Source organism: Penicillium diatomitis (assembly GCF_028827545.1).
Source record: "Penicillium diatomitis strain IBT 30728 chromosome Unknown utg000004l_segment0_segment0, whole genome shotgun sequence".
NCBI lineage: Eukaryota > Fungi > Ascomycota > Eurotiomycetes > Eurotiales > Aspergillaceae > Penicillium > Penicillium diatomitis.
The window spans coordinates 2,493,478-2,518,952 of NW_026623176.1; the positions used below are offsets into that span (position 1 = coordinate 2,493,478).

At 49.9% G+C, this 25,475-nt stretch overlaps 6 protein-coding genes across 6 annotated transcripts; 3 read left to right on the plus strand and 3 right to left on the minus strand.

The window, feature by feature from the left end:
- Positions 1-749: 749 nt before the first annotated feature.
- On the plus strand, positions 750-1,220 carry N7539_004148 (uncharacterized protein; the record flags this gene model as incomplete). The annotated part of the gene is made up of 1 exon (XM_056933750.1): positions 750-1,220. One exon carries the CDS (start codon positions 750-752, stop codon positions 1,218-1,220), a length of 471 nt encoding a protein of 156 aa, XP_056791291.1.
- A 2,639-nt stretch (positions 1,221-3,859) lies between these two features.
- N7539_004149 (uncharacterized protein) lies at positions 3,860-4,388 on the minus strand (the record flags this gene model as incomplete). Its single annotated transcript, XM_056933751.1, has 2 exons — positions 3,860-4,285; positions 4,344-4,388. 2 exons carry the CDS (start codon positions 4,386-4,388, stop codon positions 3,860-3,862), a joined length of 471 nt encoding a protein of 156 aa, XP_056791292.1.
- Positions 4,389-12,758: 8,370 nt separating this feature from the next.
- N7539_004150 (putative nuclear localization protein) lies at positions 12,759-15,302 on the plus strand (the record flags this gene model as incomplete). Its single annotated transcript, XM_056933752.1, has 3 exons — positions 12,759-12,825; positions 13,120-13,230; positions 13,420-15,302. The coding sequence occupies 3 exons, from the start codon at positions 12,759-12,761 to the stop codon at positions 15,300-15,302; spliced, it is 2,061 nt and encodes a 686-aa protein (XP_056791293.1).
- A 3,661-nt stretch (positions 15,303-18,963) lies between these two features.
- On the plus strand, positions 18,964-20,137 carry N7539_004151 (SDR family oxidoreductase; the record flags this gene model as incomplete). Its single annotated transcript, XM_056933753.1, has 4 exons — positions 18,964-19,252; positions 19,333-19,408; positions 19,480-19,569; positions 19,639-20,137. The coding sequence occupies 4 exons, from the start codon at positions 18,964-18,966 to the stop codon at positions 20,135-20,137; spliced, it is 954 nt and encodes a 317-aa protein (XP_056791294.1).
- A 266-nt stretch (positions 20,138-20,403) lies between these two features.
- Positions 20,404-22,130, minus strand: N7539_004152 (cytochrome P450; the record flags this gene model as incomplete). Its single annotated transcript, XM_056933754.1, has 4 exons — positions 20,404-20,576; positions 20,657-21,638; positions 21,721-22,013; positions 22,094-22,130. The coding sequence occupies 4 exons, from the start codon at positions 22,128-22,130 to the stop codon at positions 20,404-20,406; spliced, it is 1,485 nt and encodes a 494-aa protein (XP_056791295.1).
- Positions 22,131-23,378: 1,248 nt separating this feature from the next.
- Positions 23,379-25,193, minus strand: N7539_004153 (cytochrome P450; the record flags this gene model as incomplete). Its single annotated transcript, XM_056933755.1, has 5 exons — positions 23,379-23,535; positions 23,628-23,797; positions 23,872-24,489; positions 24,561-25,046; positions 25,131-25,193. 5 exons carry the CDS (start codon positions 25,191-25,193, stop codon positions 23,379-23,381), a joined length of 1,494 nt encoding a protein of 497 aa, XP_056791296.1.
- Between the last annotated feature and the right edge of the window lie 282 nt (positions 25,194-25,475).

The window sequence follows — 25,475 nt, forward strand, 5'->3', positions numbered from 1 at the left end:
GCAAAGTTTCAGCAAGGATCATATGTAAATAAATGTTACTGATGCCGAGCCTTGGGGGATGGGAAACCATGCCAGCTGGCCCCAGGTGAGCCAAGGTCATGAACCTCATTTAGACATGAAAAGCTGCATTCGCCGGTAATACCAATCTTATGTATCGCAAGATGATGGAGCTGTTTGGATTATTGCTTCCCTCCGGCTCAGCTGCAACTGATCGACATGTCTGAGCGTCCAGAAAATCTCAACAAATCTCTTCAAGATCTGCTTCTGCAAAGTTTTACCTCCACAAAATCCCGTCTCTGTGAATATCAAATCTGATGGCAACGTTGAGGAGTGGGTGAAGGGTTGGACTCGATCAACAATTGTCGATCACGGGCGAATCTCCGCAGGAGATTTTCGACAAACAAGCTATCCTCGATCATGGCGGTCGACACTTGATGCTTTTTTATGGGTGCTTCTAAAGCAGGAAGAGTGTCATGTTGACATTTTCATCATTTGTGAAATACCGTTGATCTTACAAGATGAGACTGGTACATCATCTTTCTTTGATCTTGTTTGCTCTCGCGGCGAGGGAACAAAATGACCCCCCTGGGGCTTGGTGACGGATAGACGTCACTGGCGACGAGCAATTTTGACATCAAATTGGTGAGGGATTCACAAATACTCGCCTCGCTTGAAGCCACGAGATGAAAATTTCGATTTCATGCCATTCGATGATCACGTCTATCGAGCAGCGAATGGTCAATATCACAATGGCGATATCACGTTTCGATCCCGAGCGTCAGGCGCAAGTACCTGGATCTCGGCAGACTCTTTCAAGGATGAGAAGGAAAGTGAAGAATATGCCGACCCAGGCCTTGTCTGCTGCCGATCTTTCTGCAACTTTGCCTTCTGATATTTTCGCTTCAAGTCGTCCGAACATGGTCCGACCTAGACGGGGGCTAGTCAGCTCCTCTCGTGAGACCGTTGTGGGAGAGCTTTGGGCGGACCTCCGCCGCGAGGGTTGGACAGGTGAGGCTGATGCTGTGGAGGCTGCCATGAAAATTAGGGCTGAGGCGTGGGATATGGAAGCCGTGCCGTATGGAAGTGAGATGGCATGGGATTCTACGGGACAGGAAGGCATCTACTACTGGAGCAAGTGCGTGTCCGGTCTTGGTAGCAGAAGTTTGGGAAACGAGCCGAGTGTTCCAGATCAGCGGCTAGACGGCGTCTGTCTGCAATGATCTCTCTATCCAGCGACTTCAACTTCACCAAGACGGCCACAACCGCTCGTCTCTCAATTCCGCCCAACCGCGGCCGACACTTCCCTGTTACGCGTCGGATACGGTGGAATCACAGGAACCCCCTCAGCAACATCCGACAGGATGGATCCATGTACAACGGATTTCATTTTTTTTCCCGATACCCTCCGTGGCGATGATTACTCGGGGGATTTTGGACCGACACTTTCTCGGCATGATGCTGGGCTCGGGGGGTGTATGACTTTGCCGTTTCACAATTATCAGCAATGCGCCGCAAGGTCGGATACGGAGACAGGATGGTTGCATTTTCATGGCCATGTGCTAAGCGCTTCCATAGTTCAGTCATGTGCATGTAGAATGGATCGTGTAAACTCTACGGAGTACAATGCCAACTCGTACGATAGCCACAAGATCTTGTAAAACACGCATGCATCTACTGCCTCGAAACAGGCCAAATAGCACGATGATTGCGTCTTCTACGGTATCCTCTCACTGGCAACATCCATCGGCTCACCCCATCGGAGCAGCTGCAAGGGTCAGCCCAAGGTGGATATCCCGAATTGTCCTCATCCTCTCTTATGATTTCATCTCGCTCGAGTTCCTCACTCTCAGTCTGATCGAATCCACCCGACCCACGGAGTCCCACTTGGAGTAGTCGGTCCTTGTACGAACCCCAGCAGAACACAGTCGACTCGGTGCAATCCCGAGACTCTCTGCTCTCTACAGTGTGAGTGACGTGCCTTGGACGATCAACGGACTCTGTACCAGCCAATCGATCTTCTGATCGGAACGCCTCCCGTCAGCCGTCAGAACTCAGAATCCATTCAGCCGAACTGCAGACGGTCTCGATTCCGGGGGGACCGTTTGAATGAGAGGATCCATGTCCTTTGGACTACCTGACCTCATGATGTGATCCAACCCGTGCTTGACACGGTCAGAGGACTTGGCCTGGATGAATCGAGACAAGATTTCGGCCGGGTAGTCTGGGCTCTATGCTAGATTAGATTGCAGGAGTAGTGGAGATAATCACAGTGTCGAGTAAGTCCAGTACCAGCAGCTTGAAGGGACCGATTGAAGCAGTGTGATGACAAACCGCCTACACTCAGGTGACTTTGTAGCAGGAGGTCCACATCGCACCTGTCAAATGTGGTACATATCATCCGTCGCATCCATTGCATCTGGGATCAACCACCTGATCAACTCGTCTCTCAATTCAAAGGCACGACAGCCCCCAACGACCATCAAAGGAAACATCCACAGTTCCGAGTTCACATGCGCGGTGACAACGAATGACGTGACCATCCACAGTACACTCCCTTTCTCATGGGCATCGACTTCCCAGGAACTTGGCACGGGCGGGTCGATCAATTAGGGATCCAGGATGCAGTCCAGCCTCTCTAAGCCTCTCACGTGAAATGATCCCTACACGATCTTGCGGTTCCCCATTCGACTCCAGTAGTCTACTTTCTGTGTGTGTGTTTTTCTCTTTCTCGATTCAGTGATGATGATCCTAAGCGTGAACATGATTGGTATGAAGACAGGGGGCCCCCTGTGGTCCGACAAGAACCCGTACAGAGAACCTCTCGCGTTAGTGGAATCTTTTCCTCGGAAGCGAGGCAGGTGTGTCCGACTGTCCGCAAGGGAGTTGAGGCGTTTGAAGTGGCATCTCAATCCACCTGACGTGCTGATCTCCACTCGCAAAGCGGATGTCAACTCAATAACGGGGCCAATCGAAGAAATGAAGCGGGAAAGTTGAGCGGAGAAGAGTGCCGGTGAAGTGGGACACAAGACTCAGTCTTGAAGACCGTGGCGAGAGGAGGAAACTACTGTAATCCTTCAGCGATGGACACCGGCAGCGATCATGACCGTGGGTCAAGTCGGCAGTTGCCAACTTTGCCACTGCCCTGGCAGGCAGTTCAGGACGGAAGTATGGAAGGGTCTATGTAGTTTGATGGTTGATTTCAACATGTACCGTCCACATAGTCGGCGTAGTCTCGGGCTTGAAGATCGACTTCCCAATGTCGTCAGGTCGGGACTGACGTGATGAGCGATAAGCTTGTTTAGCCTTGGGGCTGGATTGCCAATCGGGGCTGATCAGCGGGCTATATGGCACAGACGTCAAATTGGATCATGAGGCAAAAACTTCGTGGTCCAGAATCGAGATCGAATGCCATGCTCGTCTTGACAGGGGACGGTCAGTCTGTCGGACTCAGGTGACCTGTCGAGCGTGAAACAGATCGTGTTTGACTACATGAGACGTGGGAACATTCGTCTTTGTCATTACGCGAAAGACACTTCAAAGGTTTGACCAGCAAAAAAAATATATATATATAAGATTGCAATATTAACTCCATATAAAATAGTATACACAATTTTCCAATTTCGGTATCATCATGTGTCATAAATTCATCAAGGTCGTTCAAGTCATCAAAGGTTGGAGGTAGAAAAGAGAGAGAAGCGAGAGTTGGAAATGAGTGAGAGGGTTGGACGCGGGAGGGGTTTTTTTTGGACGGTGTCGACAAAGAGGTAATGGAGTTTGGTTCCACGTCGCACACATCAGGTGGCGAGATGTTCAAATCTCGGAGAGAAGACGGGATCCATTCGACAAGCTTCTCTCGACTTTATACAGCCACGGCAGAGACCGTGATGCAGCACATGCTGCTATTCGAGCCTGTGTCGACGCAGTGGCTCTCGTTGGCGAACAGGCCGTGCGCGGGCGGGGGTGACGAGGCCGAGTATGTGTTGAGAACTTTGGCGTCGAGAGGCGATTCGGTCACGTCGACGCGCACAAAGCCACTGCGCCCTCGGGGCGGGATCTGAATCTCCGGCAGATCGTCCTCGTCATCCTCATTATCCTCCTCGTCTGTTTCCTCAAAGTCAAAGGAGCTGATGCGCGACTTCATATCATTCTCCGTCCACAGGACAGATCCACAGTGAAGACGGAAGTGGGCGACGCAGCGGCGCAGATTGGGATCGGGGGCAGTGGCCTCGCGAGCCAACTTCTCCTTGGAGATGACGGTGAGCTTGTAGGGGGAGGGCTGAGCGGTCTGCCATGGGGGGCCAGCGCTTGTTGGTGTGTTTGGTGAAATTGAGCACGGCAGGTACAGGCTTGGGCGCGGCGGGTGTTTGTAATGTGAGAGAAAAGGACATTCTCGTCTGGTATGGAGGTGTCGAGGGAGTTTTGGGGGAAGTCTTTTAAGATGACTCCGCTCCGAGAGGGGGAGAGAGAAAGGTTGTGATTGATTGTGATTGAATGTGATTGATCAATTGGTCTGAGTTGATGACGTGCAGTGGCGATGTTATATAACGCGAATGCTGAGCAATGGCGGCGAGCAAGAATCTCGGAGAGAATTTCGAGTCAGGCAATGGTGATGGTGGGCGGTAGTGGTAGTGGTGTGAGATTGTGATGGGTCTGGTATGCTGAGGGCTCGAGCGGATGTGATGAGGCCGAACTGCTTTGGTGGAGCGTTGTGGAAAGAAGGTTTGAAGGGGGAAGAATGATGATTTCCAGGAGGGGGAAAATAATTCAAGATTGGAATAGAGGCCCCCGTCAGTCTTATATATATACGGGGAAGTGCGAAGAGAGCAGATCTGCAGAGTAGGGGAGGGGGGAGGAAAAAGAAGATCTGAACATGTAGACGACGGCTGTTATTTCAGGAAAGGCGCTAAAGGCTGGAATCCGTTGTCGCCGTCTGCTCTGATGGTGGGGACTCGGACTAGCGACCTCACGTCTCCACGACAGGTACTTCCGATTCTCCGCCAATTGCTACGATGCACAGATGTACTCGTGCTGTACTCCAGTCTACCGGACGGAGGACCTGCGGACTCGATCGCATCGTCTCCATTTCGGGCGATCCAGCTTCAGTCGACGGGGGTCTCGACCAATACTCTCGTCCATTAGCCCTCGGAGTGGACTCTTTGCTTCGAGTCCTACAGACTTCTCAGAGTTCTGAGAGTTTCTGTGTACCCGCCCTCCACCGGCCCTGACTCCCTCACTGGTTCTAGACCCGCCCACTCTGCAACAGGCCGTGCTTGTCTGCTTGTCTGCTTGTCTGCTTGTCTGCTTGTCTGCTTGTCTGCTTGTCTGCTTGTCTGCTTGTCTGCTTGTCTGCATGTCTGCATGGATCTGGCCGACTTCTCGGCGGCTTCGGCCATTGGCAGCTGACCAAAAATCAGCACATCTGCCTTCCACTGTAGGCCCAAGAGGTCTACTCCAGTATGGAGTACACTCAGGAAAGCCCTACGATAGTAGTGGAGGGAAAAATAGTCACTTGAGTTACTCAGTCCTGAAGTAAGTTAGTAGGAGTGGACTCGTGGTAGTACAGCTTCTGTCTGGGTCCATGGGTCTTGGGATCACTCGGGAGACCCTTCCACCGCGGATGACAAAGAGAGCATCCCACCCTCGCTTCACCTTCCACATCCGTCCAGTCAACCCTCTTCCGATCAGAGACGCCTCTTCATCCACGAGGTGTGCACCTGAGGTAGTTGCAACTTGCCAGTGCACCTCAGTAAGTTAGGAAGGCTAACTTACCCTACTCATAAATTGAAGTGACTCGTCACCCACGAGATCCCACTACCTCCGTCTGCCATACTGACTCTGTGATTCATGTAGGACCTTAGTCAGGTGTGGACGTCTTCTAGATGATTCATCACCTCCTCGGACCACCTGCCACTGTGACACTCTGAAGCATCTGTAGCTACCTTAAGAATGCTATGTGGTGTGACGTTGTCCGGCAGAGCTACCTCTTTTCCCTTCACTGGACTGATACCGATGCAACCATGAGCTCTCGCCATGATGTATCATCAAATGATCAACACTGGTGGGTAAGCATGGTCGACTACCAGGACCAGGACCAGTACGACTGTAAGTGTCGACTCTGTAAGTGAGCAGAGGCAAAGTTCTCGCCCCTCGACCACGTTAGCCTACAGCAGACATGCATTTGCTGCCAAGCGTGGGGTCTTCCTCTTCTCTCTTCTCGTTTGGCGCGTGTGGAGGGTCCAAGTCAGTCCGGGTAAGTCGGTCCAGAAAAAGGGTGGAGTCTAATCTCTTTTTTTTTTTTTTTTTTTCTTTTCAGGATCAGTTGATTCTTGAAATTTTCTGTTCCTTCTATGGAGACTGTCCGGCGGAGCTTAACTGATTCTTATTGATAATCGCTCCTATCGTCGGCACCACCGTACTAATCATGGACTAATAGTAGGATTTGGACTATTCTCTACTCCTGTTGCAAATCCATGTTCCAGACCCGCTCGGTCGCGCTTTGGACTTCTCTCACGTCCAAACCACATGCGTGCTGTAGCAGTGCAGTGCAATGCATCCATGCTGCATAGTTATGACCAATCCTCCACGCCGTCCGCGACACAAATCTCACGATCCCCGCGGATTTCCCCCTTTTGGAAGTCCGGATGTCTTCATTTCTGCGACCACATCACAAGCGTAGATCTTTCACGCCTGGTACCCATTTTGATTCCCGGATCCAGAACACGGGAAACTCTGATGCTCTCATCACGGTCGTCTTACCTCGCTTCTCGTTTATATATTCAGACCAGTCGTTGAAATCGGGGGCCTTTAGCAGTCCAGTCAACTGCCCGGTTCTTATTCCTCATGTGCAACTAGAAGATGGAATATCTAACATACCACTAGCTAGTAGCTTGCAACTACTAGTACAGTCCTGGCCACACTACTCTCCTCAATGATGGGTCTAGCGTGTCTTCTCCAGGGGGCAGATCGCCCACGTTCCACGGCCTCTTAACCGGCACGTCCACGTCAACAGTCTGAGACTCTCAGTCCGCGTCAGAATCAGATTGGTCAGACTGGTCAGACTGGTCAGACTGGTCAGCTGGTCAGCTGGTCACCGTGTCAATGCGATCACGTCGACGTATGCAAGTCCACTCGAAGTCTCCTCCATATGCACATCTGCCAGGCTCGGGAAACTTTCTCCAACCAGGGGGGGGGGGGCGCCCCTCCCCGCGTCGGGAAAGAGGAACGAGTCGTGACTGATTCGGCCAGTCCAGATCTGTAGTATGTAGTCGTTTCATAGTGCATAACTGCATACTATGATTGATCGATGGCGAAGAATCATAAAAGGCTCCATTCGAATTTCAGATACAGTCGGCCAGTACTATCATACTATGTCAGTAGAGCCATGATGATTACATATAAATCATTCCTGGCATTTTGCTCTCCTTCACACTTTGTTCAATTGCGCGTCCCTTCCCCAGAGTGTGTCATTGCCGGAAACGAAGATCGCATTCGAACGAGGATCTTTTTTTGCAGATCTCGTCGCCACTTGTCTCCTGGGACAACCCCGCGGTGTTGCTCTTCTTGATTGACACACTGTTTTCCAACTCCACGGGGGGCAAGAGTCAGAGTACATGGGTAGTCGATACTGAACCAAATAAGGAGTAAGTACTTAGTAGTAACTAAGTAACTACTGTATCTCGTATCTACTTTCTACTATCAGTATCTACTATCAGTATCTGCTATCAGTATCTACTTTCAGTATCTACTTTCAGTATCTACTTTCAGTATCTAGTGATCTGGCACCATGTTTCCCCTCCTTATTAGTATTGACAGAAATCCAGTCGTATTGTGTTGCCTTTGGAGATCCATTAGGATTCTACCATGAGCAGACACAGCATCTGTAGAGTTGAGAGCCAATACAATACGTATATACACCATAGAATGGTGCTCGCGGGAGTCATTGTCAAACAAAACATGTGAGAGCCTTTTGAGAGCCGACAGCCTTTTGGTATTCTAAAGTCTAGATCCCCAAGATCTCCAATGGAAAGTCAAATGCGAGACGCCTGACCATGTTCTCGCTCCATTGATATGCGGTGTCCCACCTCACTTTGGTGCACACAACATCTCTCGCACGCCCGGCCACTTGATCGAGCTGCTTGTTGTCACGGTCCCACTCAACTTGACCGGCGGGTCGGTCCTGAGATGGGGTGCATTTGAGATAGAGAAGTTTGGAACACTTGCAGTTGAGTAGGTAATAGGTAGGCACTGAACCTGGAAGTCAACGGAAATTAGCTTCGCTGATAGATCCATACAATTAGGTTCACATTCAACCCGCGGGTCTTCGACACTCCGGGAAGGCTTAATGCTTATCGATATAAGATCATCCGCGTGTCAGCTCGATCCACCCTGAGGATGTCGTATAGCGCCTACGCCTGTCGGGGTAACCCACCTACAGTATGATCATCTCAGTCATTCCATTCGGACGGGCAGGCAACTCAATGTCCAGAGTGCAATCCTGAGACAGAGTACCAGAAGCCGGTCAGTGGCGGCTTGAGCCGCCGACCGCGATGTCCCTTCTCTGCACGTGTGGCCTGGCAAGTCTGCAACATTCCTCAGAAGCAGTACTGAGTGCAGTGACATGTGCTGGGATCGAGATGCTTGTCTGTCTGAGGAGATGCCCTGTGTCAATCTCCAAAACTTGACCGGTGACTCATCGCTTACCCGGTCGCCGAGATAGTAGACCTGAGAGTTGACAATCTCCGGCCATCACGCAGATTGCTTCTCCGGACAGGTCGAATAATGAGTCCTGTTCGATGACCCAGATCACACATGATTACATTTCAAGAATGGTGAAGAGGTAGGCAGTGAGGCACACAGGCACTTCACCTCTTCTTCACGGCCAAGGTCTTCCCCCCCCCCCCCCAACACCAAGTCGCTGTGTTCGATATCATATTTCTTTGCATCTGAGATACGTAGCCAATTCAAGACGTCACGATCTGCAACATACATTTCTTAATCCATCAATGCGCTGCACCGGTGTACTCGGCACGAGAATCGACATCCGTCATATGATCAGCTTTTCCATTGGGGTCCCATGTAATTCGCCAGGGTCCTTCTGCTGTAGAGGTCCCGCGTGACAAGTTTACTGGCAGTGTATACGGTACAGGTGTACACAGTACACAGTCCGCATATCGGAGGTAGGTATGCAACGCAATCTTCTTGTAACCATGCGATTGGGCAGATCGATCATATCCGCCGATCAGGTGAAGTGTTGGCCGTATGTCGCAATATTCCGGTGCATGGTCGAGAAGCCGTCTGTCAAGATGTAGATGGCGACGAGACGGTCGAATCCATGGCTGTCGATACAGCAAGTGCCACATGCATGCAGAAGAGTTCTGAATCTCGGGTACGAATCCGGTCTCGGCAATTATTCTCCAGTCCTGTAGCAGGTAGAGTAGGGTGGGCGCTTAGAGACGGCCGGGGCATGAGTACAATGGCAGAATTGCACACGCTCAACATAGTCCATGGAGGGTATCGATTCTTGTTTCTCGAGAATGATCATCACTTTCATTTGCAGGGGAAAACTGATACTCCTAGGGTATATGGTCCATGAGCAATCAAAAGCGAGATACACGTTCTGGCCATTCATCTTTACTGCTCGTCGGTTGCTAATGTCTTTTGCACTAGGGTTTCCATACAAATCAAGATACCACGATAGTCTTCTACGATATAGAATACTTGAGAGTGGACGGGGCGCAGTCATCTGGATTTGATCTCGACCAACTATCAGGCGGGATACGACTCGTGTAGCACACCATGGATTTGATCTATTCTGCTCAAGTAGTAGGTAGGTAGTAGGTAGTCAACACAATGTCCATGAGGTGCTGGTACGCGCCGAGAGCCACCATCTACAACAGCCAAGTAAGTGCGTTCTCTTAGGCATACTTAGCTACCGGAACGATTCCAACTCCGTTCAGGGTCCCGTGTAACGAAAACATGCATGAGCAGTTCAGTCTTGAATTCCTCCACCCGATCAATAGCCGCACAGGAACACGTCATGTGGTGAGACCAGATACGCACCCCTCGAGCCTATCAGGCCCAGCTTCCATTTGTTCGTCGTTACGTCGACCCGTTGCCGTGCATGGATTGTGTCGCGATCGTGATGGTGCAACGGGCGACATCGACATCGACATAGACTTGTGGACGACCCTCGAGACCTCCTGTTCAGCCTGATTGTTCATTGCTTCAGACGGTATATCATTTTGCAGGAACCAGCTACTCTGCATGACCGAGTGCTCGGGGTGTTGGAAAAGTGTCATGATTCGGATCGACGAGGACTGAGTTTCGGTGTTTGAGAGAAAAGAGTCAGCTGCCCTCGGACATGAAAGCGGGGGACTCACATGCCAATCATGAGCTGCGTGGTTTTGATTCGCCTGCCGCGTTGAGGGTGGTGGTATACACAACCTCGCAATGTGTTCTTTCGATGTTCATCTAATGCCCAACCTGGGCCTCTGCTAGATAAAGACCTGAATATTTTACAGTGGAGAGTATACGAAAGCCCGATCTGGCAGATGCCCTTGAGAAACCGTTGCTCATGCTTCTAAAAAAAATACATACAATGCTCATTTGCTCAGCTATCAAGTGAAAGGCTGAGGCCATAATCACTGCGAGCCTGTTCTCAAACCAAGCCTCAGGTCAGTGAGGTGTTTTGATTATCTGCAGTGAACTCCACCTCGGAGTCGCAGTATAACTCTTTCCTTGTGTGAAATTGTCATGAAATGACGTTTCATTCACTGCATCGGGTTCAAATTGACCTATATCGTCTCGTGTACCTACATTGTTCTATTGGCTCCTACTTTTTCGTCGGGTCTACCTGGCTGTAGTGATGAGAGATTTCATAAATTTTAGTATGCTGCGATGCGCATATGTGGAAAAAAGACTACCTGTTCCCATCTAAATGAACTCGGTGGATACCATTCTCGCGGAGCACTTTTATGTCCAAGCCATTTGAGGTAATCTCGGTGCATATATTGGGTACAGCTTCACTGGTAAAATATGACGGGAAGATCAACAGGAGCTTCTTAAGTGGTCTCCTTGGTATAATGTTCTGATCAAGCCGACTGCACTTTCGTCGGCCTTGAAACATCGCCACCTCATACATAGATGAGCTTAATGATCTTACCTTGATTTTCGCCGGACAAACACGAAGCCATATGTGCTTACTAGTAATTCTAGGATGACTGACTCTGTGTTGACGATTGCTCTTATTTGACATGTATTGTACCCCCTTCAAGCCGCCGGTGGCTGTGTCTCATGGCTATATGAATCGAGCAAGAAGACAAGGGTGTGAACTGTGAATTATACTCCCTTTGAGTGACATGACTTGTCGGAATGCAACTTTGGCTTCTTTCCCTTACTATATTCATCGCCGGGAGCTTCATTCACATATTATAGGGCAGCTACTCATCTCGTCTCCTGTCACCTCGTCGCTTCATTTTCTCTACTATATTGAACGTGGTATAGAGTTTCAGACGCGCCCAGGCGGACCAGCGCTTGTCCTCTTGTCATCCTGTTCTTCGCATTGGTACTATGTCTGCAATAAAGCCCATTACTCTCAAGCTACAGATAATGCCCTCAAAAGGAGTAAGAATTGTATTCCGACATCAGCCGCATCTTTCTCGGTGCACATTACCTCCCGCATATGCTTGCTGCCTTACTTGCGAGATAAAAGTCGGAGCGGTACCTAGGTAGTTACTACCTAGTACCACTACCACTACCTACTACCTACTACCTACTACCTACTATACATCCTTTCGGCAGCTTCGGCGACATTTAATTGTCTGTTTGCTTTGCTACCAAATCCATATTGTAATAGACAGGCCACGGATTAAGGCGGTACTGTCTCTACTTTAGTATCCAGAGCGAGCGAGAACTGGATTCTCAGATAGAAAAGTTGTTTCGCGACATTCACAATGAATTTGTTTCGTAGATAAATTCCCAAGCGTTGACCTTGTTTCATCTCCCCAGTACCGCGTCCGTTCCCGTGACTGCCTAATCACGCGACGTGGACGCTACATTAGGTTCTTTACTCATGGATGAAAATGGACGGGAGCATCCTCATCCCCCTCCCCTCAACCAGAACTCCGTCACTTTTCTATATCTTGGTCTAAACTGAGCTTGATGCTGATACTACCGGTCACTTATCGGCATCGAAGCCCTCTGGCTCGTCACTGGTCGAAGCATTCGCGGTGTCTTTCCTAGGACAGCCTCTCTTTCCCTCGACCTGAGAGCGAGCGACTGCGCTCCAAGGTCATCATCGACCACTCTACCCGTTCGGCCCAGGGGCCCGCCTTATTTGATCATCTCACGTGTCAAGTCGGCCACCCTGATATTTCGGGCATAAATCATTGGCACACGATCAGGCACCCTCAGGCACGCCAGACGTATGTCAGGCATCAGGTGCCCTTGGAACTGCCTTCACCGCCTCGCCCCTCTTGCGCTCCGAGCGCATCTCGACACCCGAAGCTCCATCATCAACTAACTACTCATATCTAACCCAACGGCTCACGCAGGTCGACCTCGAGACGGTCTCCTTTATTGTCCTAATGCAAGCATAGTGAAGTCGCCTGATTCATTCCGATCTTTGTCGCAAACTGCCCGCGACTTGACTACGGTCTTGCCCCTTCCGGCGGCGCGTTCGCTTGACGCGCTATTTCGCGGCTTCAGTGTCGGATTCCTTGACCATGTATGGTACGGGAACACCTCGTCCCCACGCGACAATGAATGCACAAGGCGAGGTAGTTGATGGCCTAGGAACCATCGACCCCGCCAGTTTGAGTAACTCTGGTAAGTGCATTGTTTTGCCCCGTCGAAATGTTTCCAGTCGGTCGCCTTACTGCTGTGTCGTCATGTCCTCATTTCTTCCCTCCTACTTCGCGCCTCACGTTTGCGCAAAATTATGTGTACCTTCCGCCAGGATCACAGTCGTCGTTCACTTGAGGAAGATACATGCTCACCCCAAAGTTTTTACCGGCGAGCGCTTATGACGCCATTTTTGCCTTTCTCTATTTCGTTCCGTCTTCTTACATCCTTCCCGGTGCCTACCTGGTCACCTTCCTGTAAACTGATAACCCCTCCTAGTCTCTACCATGCCGGCACCGCCCACTCTTGAGCCCAGTCCTCGTGGTGTTAAGCGTAGCCGCACTCCAGATCATAGCGGGAATGGTCTTGCTATTGGTGATCAAGACGACGGTACGTGCGCGACAGCGGAGAAAGTAGATATGGCAAACAATCTACCCTATGTTTGCCGGTTGATCTTTCAGATGAAGCGCGTCCTCTTTTCATTCCACACCTCAGCTGCACTCTCTTCTATTTGCTCTCTTCCCCAGTACCCAATCCCGTTCTCTACGGACTTCTAACTGCTATTCGCCATCATGACAGAAGATCAGAGTCGTCGCAAACGCGGACGGCCTCCGAAAACATCCCGAGCCGGCTCCAACGACCACCAAGCTGCAACAACCCCGATCCAAACGCCACAGATGCAGAGTCGGCCTTTGCCTGCTCAAACCGCCGGGTCGCCGCTGGCTTCACCTCCTGACAGACCAACACCGACACCGACAAAGTCCCTTGTGAAAGCCCTTCCCTCTGTCAGAGACCACACGTCTGATCAGCTGAATGATGCGGGTGATGAATACATTCCTAAGGAATTCGACGATGCTGGTGAAACAAAGGTGGATGCGGATGGCCATCCTCTTGGTGGGCGTGAATACAAATGTCGTACCTTCCGCGTGCCTCGTAGAGGTAACAAGCTTTTCATGCTTGCGACGGAGTGCGCCAGGGTTCTGAACTACCGGGATTCCTATCTCCTGTTCAACAAGAACCGCTCTTTGCATAAAATCATTGCCTCCCAGATCGAAAAGGATGATTTGATCCAGCAAGATATTCTGCCCTATTCATATCGCTCCCGACAAATCGCGATCGTTTCCGCCAGGTCCATGTTCCGCCAGTTCGGTAGCCGTGTGATCGTCAACGGAAGGCGTGTTCGGGATGACTATTGGGAGAGCAAGGCCAGGAAACAAGGTTTTACCGAAGAGGACATGGCCGGTGAGAAGCGTCCAGGAACTGCCAAGGTTCGAGAGACGCCTTCCGAGAGTCAAGCCTCTAACTTGCTGCCACTTCCCCACAACGATGTGATCTTCAGCAACACGATTCAACCGTTGCCCCCCGGTCTATCGCTAGACTTGAGCGACAATACCTCGCTTTCCCAGCACCCGCTGATCCAAATGACGACAACTGAAGATCCTCGGCTTCGAGACTACAATGCCATGCCACGCTCACGGCAGGAATTAACTGGCCAACCGTACCAGGACAACACTCGAACGAGCACCGGTGCTGAAATCATGCACCAGGCTCAGACCGCAGCAGATTTCAACAAAGCTTTGCACGCACAGAGGAATTTCCGTCTAAAGGGCTTGGATGAGTTCTACGCAAAACCCCATGAAATCCCTGATCTAGAGGGACAAACTACCATTGCCCTCGATTCGGGTCTCTCCGTGTCACAGCCAGTTCAGCCCGTCCCGATGCCACCAGCAGGCGTCGCAGCCTCTAGTCATCCTCAGCACATGATTCCACCTCAGCCTATGGTCTCAACCCAGCAAGCCTTCACTCAACAGCAACACCAGCAACCGGTAGGGCAGTCACCGGTTCGAACAATGCCTACTGGAATGCAGCCAAACATCATGCATCAGCGCCAGGCACCTCCGATGCCGGCAGGTATGCCTCAGACCTCATTCTCTGCCTATCCTCCTCAGCAGCAGCCGCAACAAATGTGGGGCCAGCCACCACCGCAGCCTCAGCCCTCCCCCATGCCCTCTTCTGGACCGCAGGGGCAAGGTGTGAATATGAGTCAATACGGCCAGCAGATGACTGCACCTTCACAGCAGGTCCCATCACCAATGCACCACAGCCAGCCGCCCCAACAGTCGCCCCGCCAACATCGCCCGTCAGCTCCACAGATGCCACAACAATTCCAGCAGATGCCACAGCATCCACAAATGCAACAGCAGATGCAGCAGCAAATGCAATATGCTGCCGCTGGCCCGCCTGCTGGATATCCTGGTATGGCGCGTACCATGTATCCTCCACCTCAAGCACCGGGCGGACAGCCCATCATGGCAGGCAACCCACAGCAGGCTGGAATGGCAATGGCAATGGGGCCTGGCGGTATGCCTGGTTGGCCCGCCGGAGCAGGTTCTCCGATGCAGCCCGGTCAGCCTCAGCCGGGCCAGTCCGGTAGCCCGTTAGGAGGGTGGTCCGGCTATTAAGTTACTAGCCCGGGCCTAGCGCTTGATGCTTCTGGGACGCATGTTCAATACCATTGGGGCTTCTGCACTTCTTCTTCTTCTTCTCTTTGCTCTATTGCTTCACGGGGCTGAAACTGTTCGTCTATCACTGTGTTGCATCTTCTATTCTCCTGTTCATTGTTTGATTTCTTCGTTGTATGTCCCTGTCTCATTGCTCTGCTTGTATGACAACTCCTTGCTGTGAGGCTCGCTGTAATACTTGTTTAGGTCAGCCTTCCTATACCCTTTGTTGTACTCAATTCGGCTCCAGCCGCTAGGTCTTCCTCGGTGCTTTGCGTTTTCCCCGCCTGTGTTACCATTTTGCTTCGCTATTCGCAGATGGCCAGATTGTCTGAGGCTTTATCGGGCGTTGTTTGTCTCTCCACTTCCTGGGCGTTAAGATGTACTTGCCTCATATACGCAAGCTTACCATGGTTGTCTCTATTTGCTCCTGCTGGCTGGCCCTGGTCTGTTATTTCCGCCCCTTGTTGTGACTGTTGTCGTGATGGGTAGATTGGACTTGGCTGTTTCGTATCCTGACAATTTGCTTCACAATATCTCCCTGTCGATAAAGTCGATGTTTGTACCCTTTTGCTCACGTTAGAGTATTGTGTGCACTTTTCATTCTATTGCAATTCTGGACCCCTCAGCCTCTTGTATTTTCGATATTCATACAGGTGCTCTTTCATCATATACTATTGGGCTAGAGTTTCCATGATTTTCAGTCTCTCATCTCGAGTTTCTAGGTGCGACTCCACTGATATTTTTGCTTCCATGTGGCTCTAGAAGAAAAGAAGGTCATGACACGAAGTCCTGCTCTTGTCCATTCAAGCGCCGTCCTATGGGTGATCTCCATCAGAACACAGTTGCTGCCCGTTCTTTGATATGCTCGATTGTGTCCTTCTGTGGTTGCGATTCCACGCTTGAGTCATGGAGTACTCACTAGTCAGTCAGGTCAGTCCTATGTTCTCGGCTCAAAAGGTGTAGAAGACCACCGTCTCACTAGATCATTGAATCGCGGTTTCCCTCGGACTTTGGGATTCGTATACGGGCACGTGAAGCTATGGTGGCCATCGCTCTGGTGCCGTTGTATTCTACATTCTGCACAAATAATCAACGTGGTCGATATGTTTTGGTCATACATGTATTTACCGGTCTCTTTCGCCTCCTTCTGCATCTAGCTTATCGATATGCGCCATTTCTCTCCGCGGCCTTGTAAAAAAGAACCCTCTGATTCACCTAGTAGCTAAATAGAGAACATACTCCATCGATAGCTTGCTTGATGGAGAATATACAAAAAAAGAAAGCCATGCGTCCCCGGGAAGGCTCGAACTTCCAACCTCCTGATTAACAGTCAGACGCGCTAACCAATTGCGCCACGGAGACAGCTACTTGTAAAGGGGTGAAAGGTTTGACATTATAACCAGCTTCTCTTATTGTTTTAAATTCGTCTACGTGCCGCATCCGAGGTTCCACAGTTAACGTTCCGTTGCTTATCAACGACGGGATATTTTGCCGTTTGTCGGTGGACAACATAATACTAATACAGGTAGGTAAGTAAGGTACTGCTGCCTCTACAAAGTATATAGCGGTTACAGCCATGTTGACTCGAACACATCCGGTCGCTGAGATATAAGACTAATTCCTAAATAGGAATAGCCTAAGGGGGGCGGGATTGTATGAAAGTTATGCGAAGAGATAGTAGTAAAAATATATAAATACGTGATGGAAAGGTTATCTTATGAGTTACAGCGTAAGTAGACTTAGATATATATAAATAACAACTCTGACTCTTGATTCCCTGAATCCCTACAGACTGCCTTCCTCTGAGAATTTATCTTGGGGAATCTGCGAGTCCTTCGCTCAGTCGTAACGGCCTTAACCTACGGCTGGCTTCCATCTTGAGTGTCCTCACGTTCGGTCTACTAAGTTGCCGAACCTCCAACACCTAATGAGATTGTAATGATCCCCTTTCTTACATGAGACTTGCTTATCATCGACTTCGTTTCTCGTACTACAGCGATATTATTTTTACGGGATTAGTGAGGACCATCGGAGGTCTACTGATGACTTGTTCTGTAACTGTAAGTACCTTAAGTCACTGAGTCCTACGCCGTTGGTTAATTAATCCCTTTTACTGTCACTTCTGAAAGCCCGATATATATTGTGGGCCAAATGATGGCCTCACTTTAGGCGTTGCATACCAACAACCAACGGCCCGGCGTCTGCTAAAAAGTGGTAGATGACATATTTTCCTCCAGTTCGGCTACCTCCATCTTGTCCTTGGATCATAGTATTTGATTGAATCAGCCGAATCAAAGTAGAAAATGTAAAAGGGGAAGGAACGTCAGTCAATATTGATATTCCTCTCACCTGAAAAGTAGGACGGACTCCCGCCTCCCGAGTCCCCACAAAGACAGTAAGGTAACTGACTAGATGGGTGCCTTATCTGCCTAGTGCCTTGGGACCTGGTGACAGACGCCAAAGCCCAAAAGCAAAAAGAACCGTCCCCGGGAAGGCTCGAACTTCCAACCTCCTGATTAACAGTCAGACGCGCTAACCAATTGCGCCACGGAGACAGTTGCTTGTAGGGAGGCGAATAGTTTGCATCTATAAAATTGAAAACTATCTGTCCATGACCTGCGTGCGAAGATCCCTTATAACGTAAGTCACATTTTGGTTGGCCAAAGAACCGGAAGTATACCACGACAGCCTCGACCAAGAAAAAGCGGTAAGTGCATTTGGATTGAAACTTTGGTAGTGAGATATACTTCGGGTCTGGTGAGTTTGATTTTCGAGGTACAGCCCAGCGAGCCCACTGATCCGATCGACTTAAGTTAAGACGCTCCTTCCACTCGAGCGATCACTGCGAATCAGATAATGTTTACCAGATAGGTAAAACTCTTGACTATCGAGCTGACCAACTCCAGTCAACAACGAAATGTCTTTCACTTGTTGCACAAGGCCTAAAGTTCCAAGTCATATCTGGCTTCTGCCAAAAGCAAGCAATCGATCATGATCCATTAACTTAGGTGTGTCCCGCTTACATCATTTCGTATTGAAAAGCCGTGACAGACCGAATGAATCGTTGAATAATGACAGTAGCTACTGTAATACTAGTCGTGCCGTAAAAACAAGTGTTACCTCACTGAAAACTCATCCTGTATTACATATCAGTATCACGTATACCATTACCATGACCTTCCTGCCATACTCAGGTACGACGTACTGTGGAATCCTACAATTTAATGCGCGATATAGCTAATATCGGGAATAGCAGATTTGAAAGACTCGGTCATGATCAGTACATGATTCACATACATGCGTAATTACATACAACCATGACTGTAATTTGATAGTACGTCACCATGACCCGGTATTTCTGTACACAACTTCATGTGGGTAACTGACACAAACTGTGCCGGGGACGGCGGGTAGTTCACTGCATGTTGATATTCGTGCCAGAAATACAAGGACCTTCCATTATCAGACATTCTTATCCCAAATCAGACACTCTACTCTCTGTACTTCTCAACTATTGCAAAATTAAGTCGTTCAAGAGAAAAAAGTACATAAGGGAGAGTTTTCTCCATTTACAATCATCCTCAGACAGAACAACTCTGCTCGAAATTCACTCGTCACCATGTCACTCGGCTATGGCCAACATCTCATTGATGGATTATACTCAATGTCAAAGCTGATGGTGGTGTTGATTTTGTCCCCCCTGGTGCTTTATACAATATATCTCGTCAATCGATATCTCAGCAGTCGCGCATTGAATAATGGTGTCACCGCTAGCTTCGACTGGTCAAAAGAGATTGTGCTCGTCACGGGAGGCTCGGATGGCATCGGGGCCGCAAGTGTCCAAAAGTTGGCCAAACGCGGGACAACTGTCGTCGTGCTGGACATTCGCCCCTTGCAGTACGATGCGCGTAAGTGCGCAAACGCCTCACCTTTTTGGTGAAAGGGGTCTCAAATCAGGTAGAGCAGCTAATGATCTGGATACTGACAGCCAAGAATGTGCATTACTATCGCTGTGACTTGACTAAGGAATCAGAGCTGCAAGCGGTGGCTGAGCGTCTTCGTGGGTAAGTACTAAGCCACGGCGTGACGATGACTTGAAGATCTTCGTTGGATGTCCTGTCTGACTTCAAATCAGCGAGATCGGAGATCCCACGTGTGTGGTTGCCAACGCAGGTCTCTGTCGCGGCAAGCCTTTGCTGCATGCTACGCCACGAGACATTGAATTGTAAGTGATTTGCGACAGCGTCATGGTCGGCAGCAAACTCCAGAGTCTAACTTGATGTGTTCAACACAGAACATTCGCAGTTAATAACCTGGCTTTGATATGGACGGCAAAGACGTTTCTGCCCTCCATGGTCAAGAACAACCACGGCCATTTCTTGATCATGGCCTCGCAAACAGCTCACCTTGCCACTGCCGGGATTGTAGACTATGCAGCGACCAAGTCCGCTGCACTTGCAATCTACGAAGGCCTCCAAACTGAATTGCGACATGTCTACAAGGCACCTGCGGTACGGATGTCATGTCTTTCGCCTTCGGCGGTCAAGACTAAGATGTTCGAAGGAATTCAGATGCCTGCCTCTGTAACGCTCTTGAAACCTTCTGATATCGCCGAGGTTGTTGCTGAGACTCTGTGGAGTGGAAAGGCGCAGAATAGAATGACTCCCAGCTTGGCTTATATCTCGCCTCCCACACGGGCGCTGCCGGATTGGATGAGAGTTGGGTTCCAAGATCTTGGTAAAGACGCCATGTCTGCTCTTTCACCCCATCACCCGATGGATGAGGCGCAGTAAGTGCTACGAGAGGACTCTGACACGCGTGGACGAAGCGAGCATGGCATTCTCTTCGAGCTCAAAATTACATCCCGACGAGTGACATGTGGCAAGATCCCGAGATTGTTTGTAGACAGAATGATCTTTCTATATGATAACTTAAAGATAATCAGAGAGTTGCTATCACACTTGTAAGAAGCTATCGCTCTTCTGTTACACATGACCGCTTCACTTAGCACATTAATGAGCCGAATCTCACGAGCTTCGCTTCAAGAGCTCAAGCACCGCTAGATCTTCCGAAACTGCACAAGAAGCCCTCCTTTGGGACGTGATGTGAGCCCCGTCTCAATAACGATATCTGGATCCTGAGCAAGAGACATCTCAAAAGTACCGACCAGAGCGGCGAGAAGACTTGCAAACTCGCCGCGGGCGAAACCTTGTCCGATGCAAGAGCGAGGACCTAGTAGATGAGGTTAGATTGCGCTTTTCTGTCGCGGAAGGCATATGCTCAATCATCAAGTGATGAGAATTTTCACATACCATGAAGAAAGGTCATGAACGAGAAGTTGGTCAAGCCACCTCCAGTATTTGCCTGACTTGGCCTCATCCACCGATCTGGATTGAACGTGGCTGCATCGGGACCCCAGAGATCTTTCGAAACATTCACTGCGCGTGGTGAGATGACGATTTCGGTACCTGCTGGTATGAACTGGCCCAGAATTGAGGTGTTTTGAACCGCCACCCGCCGAGTGAGTCCAGCAGGTGGGTAGATGCGAAAGACCTCGTTGCAGACGGCATGCAGATACGGTAAACTGTCCAGAAGCTCGGCCTTCATGGGCTCCGCTGCGTGTGCCTGATCAATGTGCTGAGGCAGTGCTTTTCGGACTTCATCGCGCAGTTGCTGTTGTACGTTGGGATACAGACATAGAGCATACAATGCCCACGTCATTGAAGTGGCCGTTGTTTCGTGTCCCGCTGCAAGGAAGGTCAAAAGATGATTCTCGAGCATTCGATCTGTAAAGGAATCGGACGCCAGCATGACAGAGATGATATCACGGCCCTGGTCATGCTGATCCTTTGAACCTTCAACCTGTCTATTTGATCTTTTCCGCGCGATCAGTCGGCGAGCGACATCGGTCAGGGTCTTGGTCGCCATACTGATACTATCTTTGCGAGAAATACCAAATATACTTATGAAGGCCTCGCGCACGAAGAAAGCCCCCATGGCTAGTGTTCCCCGAGGAGGCTTTTGCTCGAAGACATTGCGGTAGGCACTGCAGATTTCATTGTCCGGATGGTGAAGGGTATCGAATTCTTCACCCAGACCAGCGGACCCCAGGATATCGAGGGTCGCTCTTGCAAGCCAGTCGGCAACGTCAAAGACTTTGGCGGGTTTGTCCTGAGACGGAGAGATATTTTCGCTCAAGACACGAGCCAGGGCCACGGACTTGTCCCAGAAAATAGGATAAAGATCCTTGATGTGACGATGCAGGAATGCGGGCATCAAAAGTTTGCGTTGTTTCTTGTATACGGAGTTAGCATATCTATGTCGGCTCTCGTCTCACTGGCTTGCAATAACAAGATAATGCGGAAACAGAGTTTACCTTGTGTTGACTGCCCTCGGCCACGATCAAACCGACTCCAAGAATTCGACCCAGCCCGAGCCTGAGTTTTGCAGGCTTTACGAACTCGTAGCTCTTCTGGACTAAAACCTCAGAGAGGCCCTTGGGACTGGTCACAAAGACGACCTCTTTGTTGAACCGCATGCGATATCTGATCAGTCCTGTATTGGGTATTTCATTGATCCATTCTTGGAGGGGCATTCCGGATCGTTCGTTAGGAACAAGCTTCACATGACCCGATAAAAGCCGACCACCCTGTTGGCTGTTGTGAGTCTCTTGTTGTCATAGTTTACCCACGACTTAGGGAGGCTATCTCGTTTTCCTGTTTCGTCCTTGGATATGGCAAGGCACTTACTGGAGGTTCCGGCAGGGTTCGCAAAGGGCTGAACCATATTGGCCACAGGTATAGTTTCCAGGTCACCATGAGAGAGAACGAGAAGACGAAAGAACATAGTGCTGCAGCCAAGATCGACAGAGAAGGGAAGATTCGACTTGAGACTGCGGTCTGCACGATGCAGCCGAATATCGCTATCTCTAATGAGTGCATGATTCTTGCCCTGGTTCCTGCCGAGTAGACGGTGCGAAAAGTCAGATGAATCTCTGAAGGTACCCACTGAGAGCTCTCTCTTGCTGCTCAAAATAAGGCAGATACTAAGAATGTGAGGCCCAAGAGAACTACAAACCATCACACATGCGGAGACAGAAATGCGCATCCAAGTGACATAGATTACCGGCATTACGAGAGCATGGGTAAAAGTACATTACATACAGAGTATCATTCGTTATCAGACAATCATCAAGTAATTATACAAGTGTAAACTGTCAATGTTCTAGAAGCATGCTTCCACAAGTGCTTACTTGCCACTTTGGGGGCCAAACTTAGTAGGCAGTCGGGACTAATGCATCATCCATGAGTGGATCTGCCTCCAGATGTCGCTTGTGCAGAATTGCCCCTCCGAAGGATTGTGGATAGCGCTCACTAACTTCTTGGCCCAGAGATCCCTTGCCAAATACTCCAGATAATTATGACCCCGCACTTGGCTTGATACCAATTGCGCGCTGAGGTCCTGAACGTTGTGTGTGTCGGGGCCACATAATGAGGATTGAAGCTTGGTTGCGTCGCATCTAAGATGGACCCACAGTGAATCGCCGGTGGGTAGGAAACCCATTTCAACGCCTGCAGGATTAAGGAAGAAGAGAAAAATCGGGTGACAAGATTAGAAGGCTCTTCAACGGAGTAATTCTCGGTTGATGCTTGCTAGATGGTTGCAACGATACTCTGCATCTCGTCAGATATTGGCATCACTTCCCGATAACGGAGATTGACTCGTAGAAGAAATGGGGACCACTAATAAGATTACCCTGCATGAATCATAGAAAGGCTCACTAGTACAGAAGTCCTGTCTTTTCGCCTTACAATCGACAGTAAATGCCTGGTTCGATTATCTGGGGATACCATTCCCCAAAAATCATGCTAATTATCCCCTCCAAAAAGAATAAACACCTATTTCAGGAGCTCAGAGCACCACTTGAGGGATTGATTTGAGGGCGGCCGCAAAGCAAGTCATAAATTCCGACTACTGCGAACCGACGCTACCTGATTCGGCAGCTACGAAGGTTGTGAAATCTGACATGCAGATTCACACCCGGGCAGTGATACGAACTTTCAGCGGAATCTTCTCCCAGGACGTGTAAATGTACTGCTCGTCGGGCCAATATCGGCATTCGGGCATAAGTTCAAAGTTAAAGTGCCAGAGCATCTTTGCGAGAATGAGTCTCAGCTCAATGTTGGCCAGACTGGGGAAGAAGACAGACCAACCGCCGTTAGTAACATAAACACATCCTGAGTCATACCCCACCAAGGGGGAGCGAAGAAGAGGGTGTCTTACTTGCGGCCAATGCAGTTTCGGGGACCGAACGAGAATGGCTGAAGTGCCTCTCGTTTGTCCTGAGCATATTTCCCTTCATTATCAAGCCAACGCTCGGGAAGGTAGAGCTCAGGGTCCTTGAAATTGGCGGGCGAGCGGAAGACCGCGTATTGGGCCATTCCCATAGATGTCTAGACACCATGCGCAAGGGGTTAGTAAACAAGCACCAGGAGCGTAAGGAAGGGATAGGGACGAAACTTCATACATTTCCGGGGAGCCATTCTCCCATGATCATCGCACCCTCCGGCGGCGTGATGCGGGGATGACTGCCCGCAGCCGGAGGATAAAGACGGAAGGATTCATCAATAACCGCATTAATATAGCTGAGTCGGCTGATCCGGGCGATGTTGATCTCGTCACTTGTTTCAAACGAGGTACGGACTTCATCGAGAAGCTTCTCCATCACACGCGGGTGCGTACAAAGATAGTAGATTGTGCCAGACAAAATGGTGGCTGTCGTCTCACTTCCCGCAATGACCATAAGATTTGCATTGGCGACAAGATCAGGATTGGTCAATTTCCCCTTTTCTTCGGCTTGAATGAGGTGACTCATGAAATCAATGTAGTCAGGATGTTGCGTCTTTCGACGCATTACCTTCTCTGCCACGAGTCCAATATGCCATTTGCGCCGTTCCACAATTCGCTTCGGCAGAATGGCCAGAATGATGGAGCGAACATCGATGAAGCGCTGGAATGTGCGAATATAGTGCACATACATGATGGCGTTGAAGATCATGGACATCCATGGGTGGTATTCTGTGTTCTTCAGACAGTCGAATGATTCATAGAACGCCAAATGACCGATGATATCAAAGGTCACGTACTGTGATTTTCAAGGTCAGCGGATCTGAGGCAAACATCCGCTTTGTTGGACGGGCAGCTTCGTGAACGTACATTGAACCACTTCACAATATCCACTGGTTCTCCCTTATCCACGACCTCGTGGAGACGCGTGACCAGGAGATCGATATAGTGAAGCAAGACCGGCTCTTGACCCTTCAACACCTTGTCCGAGAAGGCATTGGAGAGAAGCTTACGCAAGTCTCCATGTGTCTTTCGGTCTGCATTGATGATGGTGGGATGTCTCTTGTCCGCATCGGTGTTCTCTCCTGGATCCTTGCGATTCTCAGGCAGCCCACTGCGGAATCCGTAGATCTCCTTCCAAGCTTCTGCACCGGTGAATGACAACTCGGTGGGCGCGATACGAACGATTTCGCCGTATTTGAGATGGAGTTCGTGCACTGTTAGAGGGAATTTTCCGCGAAGTTGATGCCAGGTCCACCAAAGATGAGTGGCAGCAGCGAGCTTGGGGCCGGGATACTTTGACAGCGGATGGAAGTAGACGCGATAGATGACAATGCCGAGAATGTAGGTGATGGTCTGGTAGGGAGTTTGAATTGTTACACAGTCAGCGACAGTTCAACCACCAGATCCGTGGCACGGCCAAGCGAAATGGTATCTTACCACACCGAGAGAAAGCAGCGCCAACTGTGAGACAGTCAGGCTGCGAAGCCACGAGTAAGCCATCTTTTGCAGATGCTCTATGCTGGTCGTAAAGTGATTCGACCGTAGGATGGTCGATATGAAGATGAATCAGGCTTGTATAGGCACTTAATACTCCAGACGGTACTCTCCCTCTAGGGCAAGCCTTTGGGCAAAGACTCGCAAAGTGTCAGAGCAGCCAAGATAACCCCGAATGAGTAGACGCGGGGCAGAGCAATGCTGACGCGGGGATTTCCTCCTACTGCATGTCCTGTGGTATACCTAATTGAGTTCAGCAATGACTTTTCGCCGGTCTTGATCCACTGG